The sequence below is a fragment of the Artemia sp. Qi Xiang Cuo genome, chromosome 19, assembly GCF_049724085.1.
Source record: "Artemia sp. Qi Xiang Cuo chromosome 19, ASM4972408v1, whole genome shotgun sequence".
In the NCBI taxonomy this organism is placed as follows: Eukaryota; Metazoa; Arthropoda; class Branchiopoda; order Anostraca; family Artemiidae; genus Artemia; species Artemia sp. Qi Xiang Cuo.
Genome location: NC_142812.1, coordinates 9,791,279 through 9,803,572, shown reverse-complemented (window position 1 = coordinate 9,803,572; position 12,294 = coordinate 9,791,279). Strand labels below are relative to the sequence as shown.

The 12,294-nt window shown below is 36.2% G+C and overlaps 1 protein-coding gene across 1 annotated transcript in view; it reads right to left on the bottom strand.

Moving 5' to 3' along the window:
* Positions 1–4,272: 4,272 nt before the first annotated feature.
* The window catches only part of LOC148940479 (protein lethal(2)essential for life-like), a 48,700-nt gene continuing 40,678 nt past the window's right edge, over positions 4,273–12,294 (bottom strand). The window contains exon 3 of the mRNA XM_089104979.1: positions 4,273–4,655. Within this exon, the coding sequence (XP_088961105.1) occupies positions 4,463–4,655 (193 nt within the window). The 3' untranslated portion in view covers positions 4,273–4,462. The remainder of the gene's footprint in view (positions 4,656–12,294) is intronic.

Sequence of the window (12,294 nt, the reverse complement as noted above, 5' to 3'; positions counted from 1 at the left end):
CAATGAGCTCAGTCCAATGATTCGATCTTGTTTTGGTTCTGAAACATAAGTAGTCAAACATTTCGTGGTAACGAACTGTAAGTATGGAGCGACCCGGCTCAATAGTAATCGAAACTCTAAAACACGGAATTTTGATACCAATAGACATATAAAAAGAATTGGCTTATTATGCTGATTCCAAATATATAAGCTTCATTAAGTTTATTAATGAAACTTAACCGTTAAGGGCTAAGAGCCTGAGAAAATTAGCCTGACTTTCGAAAAAAAGGGCAATCACCTCCTAAAAGTCATAGAATCTTAATACAAATCACATCATCAAATTCAGCATACCAGAAAACCCTACTTTAGAGGTTTCAAGCTTCTATCTGCAAAAATGTGAAATTCTGTATTATTTCTGTAAAGATCACAGATGCGTGTTTGTTTTTCAAGGGGTGATGAAATCGACCCATTGGTCCTAAAATATTTGGTCCTATTAGGGCTCATTTGAACGGAAATTAATGTTCCAGTGCCCTTTTTGAGTGATCAAAAATATTGGAGGGTAACCAGCCCCCCACCCCTTTTTCCCCAAAATTGTCTGATCAAAATTTTAAGATAGCCATTTTGTTTATCATAGTTGAAAAAACCAATAACCATGCCTTTCAATATAACATGACCCCCCACAGCCCCAGAGGAAAGGTCTTTAAGTTATAAAATTTGCCCGTTGCTTACGATTGGGAATCATGCACAAATTTTAGGGTGGGGGAGGCGAATTTTCTGCTGGGGATTTTTCCCAGGAAAATTTTCCAAGGGGAAGGAAGTTTCCAGGGGGTGAACTTGTGAGGGGAAATTATACACTGGGGGAATTTGCAGGAATTCTTATACAAAATTATTTGTATATTTCTTACTTTCTCTTTTCTGTCTCAATTTTACGCGTGGAGTTGTTAAGGGTATTTGTCTTGGGTAAATTTTTACCGGGATTGAATTGTCACGGGGATATTTCTGTGGAGAACATATTTCTCCGTGGCTGTCGGGCCAGATCTCCTTTGATTATTTAAAAAGCAACCAGAAATTAAATAAAAAAGTTTTTTTCTAAAACCTTTAAAAAGACGGCTTGACTTCAGACTTGTCTAAAAATTAAATAAAGAAAAAGACACTAGTTTTTTCAACTGGAAGTAAGGAGCAACATTAAAAATTATAACAAACAAAATTATTAAGTAAATGAAGGGGATTGCCTCTTCCTCAACCCCTCACTCTTTACGCTAAAGTTTGAATTTTGTCCCAATTCTTTAAAAACGACTCCTGAAACGCAAAGATCGTTTAGTCAGAACAATTTGAAGCTTTTTAAAAGTACTAAAAGACTTTAGCTTAAAGAGTGAGGTGCTGAGTAGGAGGGCTAAAAACTTACGGAAGGCTTACACATAGGGCTAAAGCTAAATAGTAGTAGCGTAGATCAGATTTAAGTCTCGAAATAATCAAAATAAATACAAGGTATTTTTAGCAGGCGTAAATAGCAGGTATGCTTTTCATATGATTTTACTATCGTCTGAGTAGGGGGGGGGGGGGGTATGAACCACAGATCATCCATCTTGCAGCTATGCTTGGAACCGTTTGGGAATTTCGATTTTTGGAAATAAATTTGCCCTGGGAACAATCTCTATTTCGAGGTATGTTTTTAATTCTCATAACGTAAAAAAATCAAAACCATAACCAATATTACTGAAAAAAGAAGTGAATGTGGATTAACAGTTTAATACATACTGAAATTTACTTCTGAAGGTTTTAATAATTTTGGATTTCTTAACGTTATAAATGAGAAAACGTTCAAAACAAATTTTTTTTCTAGTAAAGTGCAAATTATGTTCTGCTCCTTAGAAAGTACAGAGGGCATTAGCCCTACTCCTTTTCTGGTAGTTTCTGTTGTTTTTTTTTAAAGTTGACTCGGATATTCGCTGGAATTTCCGTTCGTTTTGGGTTTCATTTCTTTATTGATAACTATTTATGGTATTTTTACGCTAGGAAATCATTTAAATTTATTTCCGCTCATCTTTGGTTAAACATAGCTCTTTACTTCCCTTTGAAAAATATCATCTGTGGAAAGTTTTTCAAAATTAATTTCTGTTTGTTTAAATTGGCAGAATCTATTTCGTTGATTAAGTTAGGAATATTTCAAATCTTTTCAGTTTTTCTATAAGAATCCAAATTTTAGCTTATTATTTGTATGTGGCCAACATTGTGTAGCAATTTTTAATCATAGTTATACTATAATGCTTTGGAGTGACGAGCACAGGGAAAAATATTCAAATATATGGATTGAAAATCAGCATAATCTTTGTAGTTCTTTAGGACTGACGAAATTCTAACCGCCACCATGTTAAAACCAAAAGTGTAGTCAAAATTTGATCAGCTACCCTGCTCCACATGCCCTGACATTTTGAACTTAATTTCCTTGCAGTCGTGATTGCAGACGCATATAGTTGTGGTAGTCGAAGTCGTACGTACTTGCAATCACAGTTCTGAGTAGTCACAGTTGCACACACAGGTAGTTGGAGCAGCAGTTGCAAGTGTTCGCAGTCTCAAGTAGTCACAAACACAAGCAGTCATAGTCGTAAATAGCAGCAGTAGTAATAGTAGCAGCAGTATAGGTAGTAATAGTAGCAGTTGTAGCTGCCCTGAAAGGTTCAATTTAATACCCTGAGTTGTTCCAGATATACTGATGATGCGTCCTTTTGACATCCTGCATGAATATAGTGCTTCAGTAGTAGCAGTAATCATAGTGGATGCAGTAATGGTATTGTGTAGATAGTGCCTTTTGCCTAGTTCAATATCCCCCTCAACACTCTTTGAAAGTTTCAATTTTATGCTCTAAACCGTTCCTGAGAAAATGCTAATGCGCCCTTTTTACAATCTAAACACTTGGGGTGTTTTAATTAGTTCAATATCCCCCTTAATATCTCCCGAAAGCTCCACCTTAATACCCTTAGCCTCAGTAGTAATAATAGTCACAGTAGTAGTAGTATTAGTGCCAGTATTCACAGCAGTGTGCACATCGTGTTTTTTTTCAAGATCCTGCTCAATATACCCTGAAAGTTTCAACTGAATGCCCTAAGACGATCCTGGGACATTTCTGATTGGTCTTTCGGCAACCTGCTTGCACATAGTGTGCATTGATTTGGTTCAAAATCCCCTCAAAATTTTCTAAAATTTTCACCCTAAATCCATTAGCCTTTGGAATAGTAACAGTAGTAGTAGTAGCCTTAGAAGTAGTAGCAACAGTAGAAGTAGTAGTAGTAGCATGCCAATATGCCTTTTGTTTAGTTCAACACCCTCCAAAATATACCCCGTAACTTTCAACTAAATACTCTACGGCGTCCCAAAGATATTGAGGACACGCCTTTTTGACAAAATGCATACACATATAGAGGGTTTGGATTTAGGTCAACTTCTCCTTCATTATTTCCTGAAACTTTCACCCTGATACATTTAGCGCTAGTTACAGTAGTCTTCGCAGTAGTCGTAATAAGTGCTAGCAGTAGTAGTCACTACTTATTGGTCAGTTGAACATTCTCTTCATCATTCCAGAAAAATTTCAAGTTAATACTCTAAGTCGTTCCTAAGATGATGTTGACATGCCCTTTTGACAACCTTTATGCTTGTAGTGTGTTTTGATATGTTTCAAATCTCCCTGAATATTCCCTGAAATTCTCACCTTATTACTTTTAGCCTTAGTAGCAGTAGTAGTTGCAGTAGAAGTAGGAGTAGTAATAGTATGTCAGTAATTTTTGTAAATTGAACGACCCCCGCCCCTATTATGTCCTCAAAGTTTCAACTTAATAATCTAAGCTGTTCTTAATATGTTGCTGACATGTCCTTTCATAACCTGTATGCACATAGTGTATTTCGATATGGTTCAAACCCCCCGGAATATTCCCTGAAATTTTCACCTTAATAGCCTTTGCATTAATAGTAGCAATCGCAGTAGTACACTATTTGTCAGTTGAACAACCCCCTAATCATTCCCTGGAAGTATCAGTCTGAAAACCTAAGCCGTTCCTGCGACACACCCTTCTGGCAAGATGCAAGCATGTAGTGTGTTTTATTTAGTTCAACAGTCCCCTCAACATCCTTAAAAGCTTCATCTTAATACCCTTAGCATTTTTGGATACCAAGGGCTAAACGTACCCACTTTTCCCAATAACAAAAAAGAAATATCCATATAGAATTAGGCTTTTGACCAAAAAATATGCACAAACAACAAAAATTAAATATGACATGGGGAAGAAAAAAGAGAAAAAAAAGAAAATAACAACAGGAGTAAATACATTACACCACAGATCATTCGAGTTTTTTTTTGTACCGTTTGCGTTAATTTTGGCCAAAAAATGCATTATATTTCACATATTTTACAATAGAAATTTGACAGTATCATATAAAAAGTCATAAGAGATTCATTTCTTCAGGGTCATAGGTTCGCAAGTTTCCAAAATTACGGCCATTCTTCTTCATTTTCACTCTTAAATCTAGATCCAATTGGAGCCGGCATGATCTGAATCCGTCTTTGCCTTGGCTCCCTAGGGATTGCTTTTGGAGCATGAATCCGAAGTTCTCCATCTGACGAAAATGTGGAGCTTAATTCACCAGGATTGATTGTTTTTGGAGGGAGAAAACGTCGTCTTATCCTAATTGAAGTGAAAAAACATTAATAAAACAAAGAAGCCAACTTAAAATATGCAGGGTTTAAGAGGAGGCACAATAACAACTAATAAACAAATGAGCCAACTTAAAATATATAGAATTTAAGACGAGACAATAAAAATTAATCCATTTTTACCAGTAAATTTCGACAGGAATAATGGTTTGGAGGGGTGAGTACAATTTACAATATTGATCAGAGCAAGTCAATCGTATGGGAATATAATAACAGGGTTAGCAAATTATTAATTATTTCCAGTTTCAGGGAAGGAAAAGGGTGCCCTCCCCCTACTACGCAAATGATTTGTAAGGGTGAGTACAATTTACAACATTAATCGAAGCAAGTCAGTCGTATGGAAATTTAATAAAAGGTTAACAAATTATTAATTCCTTCTAGTTTCAGGGAAGAAAATGGGTGCCCTCCCCCCATTACACAAATGGTTGTCCTGAATAATAAAGTTTCATTAAGTTATTTTTAGCTTTCTTTCATTAAGCTATTTTTAGCTATTTTGAGCTATTTTAAAGTTTCATTATTTTTAGACAAAATACTGTCTAAATAATCTTTAATTGAGCACAATTTAGTTCGTTCTTTCAACAACTGCCAATTTGAGCTATTAATCCGTCACAGATAAAACCTGTAATTAATTAAAAAAAAAATTTCCACAAAATAAGGTTTTCAAAGAAAAGTAAAGAACTCTATTAAACCAAAAATGAGCAAAAACAAAATAAAATAATCTACCAAGCGTGACAAATCAGCATCGATAAATAAATGAACCCAAAACGAACAGATTTTACAATGAAACCCAAACAACAGATTTTACAATAAATAACCGAGTCAAGCTCAAAACGAGCAGAAATTAATGAGTAGGGCTCAAAACCAATATGACTTCCAAAGGCCAGAAAATAATTTGCACTTTACTGAAAAATATAAATGTTTTTACTTTCATAACTTTAATAAATCAAATAATATTAAGACTTTGATTACTAAATATCAGTACATGTATATTAAACTGACAATTCACATTCATTTGTATTTTTCTCAGTAAAGTGCATTTTGTTGTAAGGTGTTCTATAAACAACTTATATGCACCCAGGGCATAACTTACAATCATTTCTCTGAGGGCTGTGAGGGGATTGTCATCTGCAAAGACCTAATTTCCAGAAGTTTCAACTACGTTAAACAAAACGGCTATCTCAAAATTTTGATTGGATGTGTTTGGGGAAATGGTGGGTTTGAGAGTGGGGTTAGTTGCCTTTCAATCATTTTCGACTATTCAAAAGGGCACTAGTCCTTTCAATTTCCAATCGAATTAGCCCTTTTGAAGTTTCTACGACAAAACTTTCTATAAAAGCCTTATATGCTCCAGGGACAAAACTTACAGCTTTTGCCCTGAGGGCTGTGGGGGGGGGGGAGGGTTGTCATACTCAAAGACCTAATTTCCAGAACTTTTAAATACTCTGAAAAAAATGAATATCTTAAAATTTTGATTGGATATGTTCGGGAAAATGGTGGGCGTGAGAGGGGGGTTAGTTACTCTTCAATCACTTTCGACTGTTAAAACGGGCTTTAACCCTTTCAATTTCAAATCGAATGAGCCATTTTTGAAGTTTCTACAACAACTTTCTATAAAAAAACCTCATATGCCCCCAGGGCATAACTTACAACCCTTGCCCTGAGGGATGTGGGGGGTTGTCATCCCAAAAACAATTTCCAGAACTTTCAACAGTGTTGAAAAAAATGGCTATCTTAAAATTGTGATTGTATGTGTTTGGGGAAATGGTGGGCGTGGGAGGGGGATTAGTTGCCCTCCAATTAAATTCGAAAATTAAAAGGGCACTAGCCATTTCAAATTCCAATCGAATAAGCCCTTTTTGAAGTTTCTACGACAACGCTGTCTGTAAAAACCTTACATGCCCCAGGGCATAACTTACAATCCTTGCCCTGAGGGCTGGGGGGGGGGGGGTTGTCATCCTTAAGGACCTAATTTCCAAAACTTTTAAATGCGTTGAACAAAATGGCTATCTAAAAATTTTGATTGGATGTGTTTAGGGAAAAGGCGGGCGTGATAGGGGGGTTAATTGCCCTCAAATCACTTTCGACTATTAAGAAACTAGCCCTTTGAATTTCCAATCGAATGCACCCTTTTTCAAGTTTCTACGACAAAGCTTTCAATAAAACCTTATATACCCCCAGGGCATAACTTGTAACCCTTGCCCTGTGGGTTCTGAGGGGAGAGGATTTTCATCTTCAAAGACCTAATTTCCAGAATTCTCAACTGCGTTGAACAAAATGGCTATCTCAAAATTCTGATAGGATATTTTTGGATAAATGGTGGGCGTGAGAGGGGGGTTAGTTGCCCTCCAATTACTTTCGATTATTTAAAATGACACTAGCCCCTTGCATTTCGAATCGAATGAGTCCCTTTTCAAGTTTCTACGATAAAGCTTTCAATGAAAACCTTATCTGCCTCCAGGGCATAACTTATAACCCTTGCCCTGAAGACTGAGGGGGGAGTGCCCTGCTGAAAGGTATAATTTCCAGGACTTTCAACTACGTTGAACAAAACGGCTATATGAAAATTTTGATTGGATGCGTTTGGGGAAATGGTGGGCGTGTAAGGAATGTTAGTTGCCTTCCAATACTTTTCAACAATTAAAAAGGGTACTAGCCATTTCAATTTCCAATCAAATGAGCTCTTTTTGAAGTTTCTACGACAACCCTTTCTATAAGAAACCTTATATGCCCCCAGGGCACAACTTAAAACCCGTACCCAGAGGGGTATAGGGGGGGGGTTGCCATCCTCAAAGACATAATTGCCAGAGCTTTCAACTACGTTGAACAAAAGGCTATCTCAAAATTTTGGTTGGATCTTTCGGGAAAAGGTGGGCATGAGAGGGGGTTTAGTTGCCCTCCAATCACTTTCGACTATTAAAAACGGAAATATACCTTTTAATGTCTACTCAAATAAGCCTTTTTTGAAGTTTCTAAGAAAAAGTCTTCAATATAAGCCTTATATACCCCCACAGCATAACTTACAACCTATGCCCTACGGGTTGTGGGGGAGTATCCTTCTCAAGAACATAATTTCTATCTGGAAATCAACTACGCTGAACAAAATGGCTATATCTAAATTTGGATTGGATGTGTTTCAGGATATGGTGGGCGTGGAAGGGGTGTTAGTTGTCTTCCGATCACTTTGACTATTAAAAAGGGCACAAACCACTCCAATTGACTGAGCCCTTTTCGAATTATCTACGACAACTTCTTCGATACAAAGTGCACTGGTCTAAAGGAAAAAATAATAAATAATACATTACGCCAACATCGTTCTTGTATGCCCCCAAGGCATAACTTAAAACCCTTGCCCTGAAGGCTGTGGGGGAGTGTCCTCCTCAAAAACATAATTTCTATCTGGAAATCGACTACGCTGAACAAAATGACTATCTCAAAATTTGATTGGATTTGTTTTGGGGAAATGGTGGGCGTGGAAGGGGTTTTAGTTGCCGTCCAATCATTTTTGCCTATTAAAAAGGGCACTAGCCGTTCCAATTTCCAATAGAATGAGCCCTTTTCCAAGTTTTTACGACAACTCGTTCGATACGAAGTGCCCTGGTATGGAAGAAGAAAATAAAGAATACATTGTGCCAATATCGTTCTTTACATAGACAGTGCTATCGCACTGCCTATGATAAAACACGGACAAAAGAACACGGAAAAAAGACAAAGAAAATCATATACTGGTTTAATTAGGGTACATAAACCATCTAGTTAAAAGATTACCATCCCTCCCATGCTGACAAAATTTGAGTACGCTGTTGAGTGCGTAGGTTTATTTTCTTTAAATTTTAGTTTTGATTTATTCAAATTGGCTCTATATAGCCATTCCTTATACTTACTGGCCGAACTGTCTTTTTTACGTTTTATGATATCAATTCTTAAATTTGGACTGTTTTTGGCCACTCTCATACATTGCAAGTAAATGGGATAGGATTACGCCTTTAATTGCTTAGTTAGGTATATGGGCTGGGCATGACCTATCCCGGGGAAGATCTATGGATCTCTCCCAAAAAACTTCATTTTATTTAATTCCTTATATTCCTTTTATTTTTTAGGTAATAGTACTTCATTATGTTTTTTATATGATTCGTTCTTTATTTGCGGTTGCTAAGTTGTTCTTATCCCTGAAATGCCTCCCAAAGAAATTCCTGCATATTTCCCCATTCTTAGCTTTCACAATTAAAATTTACTTATACTATTACCAGTATCATTTATTTGATACTAAGTATTGAAATTTATAGAAGGTATCTTTTTTTATTAATTTCAAATATTTTTTTTACAAATTTACTCCCAAAACGTTTGCAGAAACAAGGGACCAAACAATCAAAAACGAGTGGTTTTACTCAACACTGAAGAAAAGGAAGGAACCAAAGAAAAAAAAAGAAAATACTGACGAAAACAAGAGACCAAACAATCAAAAAGAAGTCTTTTTACTCAGCATTGAAGAAGAAGAAGGGACCAACGAAAACAAGAAAACGCTGAAAAAAGCAAGAGACCAAACAATCAAAACAAGTGGCACTGAAGAAAAAGAAGGGACCAAAGAAAACTATAAAACACTGAAGAAAACAAGGGAAATTAAAACAAGTGGTTTTTACTCAACACTGGTTTAACAACATTATCTTTTTTTTTATTATTTTCAAGTATTTTTACAAGCATTTTACTCGCAATAAGTGTGCGGAAAAGAAGGGACCAAACAATCAAAAACAAGTGGTTTTACTCAACACTGAAGAAAAAGAAGGGACCAAAGAAAACAAGAAAACACTGAAGAAAACAAGGGACCAAACAAGCAAAACAAGTGGTTTTACCCAACACTGAAGAAAAAGAAGTGACCTAAGAAAACAAGAAAACATTGAAGAAAACAAGGGACCAAAGAAAATAAGAAAACACTGAAGAAAGCAAGGGACCAAACAATCCTAACAGGTGGTTTACTCAACACTGAAGAAAAAGAACTGACCAAAGAAAACAAGAAAAGACTAGAAACACCAGGGACCAAACAATCAAAAACAAGTAATTTTACTCAACACTGAAGAAACAGAAGGAACAAAAGAAAACAAGAAAACACTGAAGAAAACAAGGGAACAAACAATCAAAATAAGTGGTTTTACTCAACGCTGAAGAAAACGAACGGACAAAAGAAAACAATAAAAGACTAAAGAAAACCAGGGACCAAAAAATCAAAAACAAGTGGTTTTACTCAACACTGAAGAAAAAGAAGGAACAAAAGAAAACAAGAAAACACTGAAGAAAACAAGGGAACAAACAATCAAAACAAATACTACTACTACTACTAACATCTCACCGCAGCACCAAGCCGCCTGAGGCCAACACAGCTACGCACGATCCTCCTCCACCCAAATCTATTCAAAGCCTCCCTTTTTACACCCGCCCACGAAGTTCCCATTTCCTTTAAATCTTTCTTTATGACGTCCTCCCACCCCAGACGGGAAAGACCTGTTTTCCGTTAAGCCCTAGATGGTTGGCCGAAAAGAAAAATCTTCGGCAATCTGTCATCCTTCATCCGCAAAACATGCCCTAACCACCTCAAACTTTCTTTCATTATAGACCTAGAAAGCGGTATTGAACCACATTTTTCGTATAGCCTATTGTTTGAAATACGGTCAGTCAGCCGGTTACCCAGAACAGTCCTTAAGCAGTTTCTCTGGAAAACATCTAGCAAATATTCATCCGCTTTTCGGAGCGTCCATGCTTCAGAGCCATATTTGACCACTGTCATCACTGTAGCGTCTAATATTCTAATCTTGGTTTGCAGACTTATCTTCCAATTCTTCTAGACTTTTTTTAATTTTGAAAAAAACACCCTGAGCCTTGACTTTTCTATTTTTAACATTTTCACTGCTCCTACCATCTTTACTAATAATAAAACCAAGGTAAGTGAAGCTGCTCACTCGAGCAATATTTTCATTACCCAACGTCACCTTTTCATCTTCACTTACTCTTAGCCTTAGTGACTTAGTCTTCCTAACATTAATTTTCAAACCAATTCTAGCAACCTGACCTCGCAAAACCTCTAAAACTTCATTCATTTTGCTCACACTTTCATCTAGGATGCTTAAATCATCAGCATAATCCAAGTCCAGGAGACTTTTTCCTCACCATTTGATTCCGTGGTCTCCCATCATTTCCTACCTTAACCGCAGCAATGTTATTCTCGTACATAGCACTAATTACTTTAATGTATTTGTCTGGTATACCATACAAGGATAAAACCTTTACTAAAGCTCTTCTATCAACAGAATCAAACGCTTGCTCATAATCTATAAAACTGAGGACCAAATGTGTTTGAAAACTTAGGCACTTCTCAATTATTAGCCTAAGAGTGAAAATTTGGTCAACACATCCTCTACCTTTCTAAAACCGCACTGCTCTTCTCTTAAAACTTTGTCTACGGCATCTCTCAGTCTAAAAAATATCATATTACTAAATAATTTGCTCCCTACAGAGACCAGACTAATGCCTCGATAATTACAACACTCACTTTTATCACCTTTCTTATAAAGTGGCTTAATTAAGGACTTCCTAAAATCGTTAAGTACTTCCCCTTTTTCAAAAATCATATTCATAATCTTCAATAACTTATTTCTAACCTCAGATCCACCATATTTAAGAAATTCATTTACCACCCTATCAGCATCTGAAACCTTATTATTCTTTAATCCTTTTAGTACTGTTGCTAATTCCTCCTCATAAAACAAATCTTCCTTCACATCCAAGGTATCACAAACTTTTTTATTTTCCTCTATATTTTTTCCTGCAACTCTATCTCGGTTAAGCAAATTCTCAGAATGTTCGGCCCATCTCGCTTTAGCTTTTTTCTTATCGCTAATTGCCACCCCATTCCTATCTTTAACTGGGACAAGTCCGGATTGACTACTACCTCTCAATTTGTTAACGTGTCAGTACAATATTTTACTATTATGCCGTCTAGCTGCATCTTCTAAATCCTCGGCAATTTTATCCATGGCCTCCACTTCACACCTCCTTAGTTCATATTTCAATGCTTTCTCCACTTTCTTTACATTTCTTTTGTTTTCATGCGAGATATCACTAGATAATTCTTGTACAAGTCCTTTCTCCTTTCTATTAAACATAAAGCTTTTTCACTAATATTCTTAGCTGCAGTTCTAGCTTTCTTCCCTAATACACCTTCAGCAACTTCACAAATTATTTTTCTAAAATTATTCCAACCATCTTCCAAATTATCAAATTTTAAACTCTCAAGATTAGTATTCAACTGTTCCTGGAAAGTTTCTCTCAAATTCTCATCCTGCAGTCTACTAACATGATAACTTCCCGGGAGGTAATTACCCTTCCGATATTTCAGCTTTAAATAAACCCTTGACACTACTAGATGGTGATCTTTACTTTTAACATCAATAACAGCACTCCTATATACCCTAGTATCTTGTATTGATCCTGCCAGTCTTCGGTTTACTATAGCATAATCAATGAGGTTTGCTGTCTTACCATCACGTGAATACCATGTTAGCTTATGAGCCATTTTATGACCAAACACCGTATTGGTTATAATTAGATTGTTATACCTACAA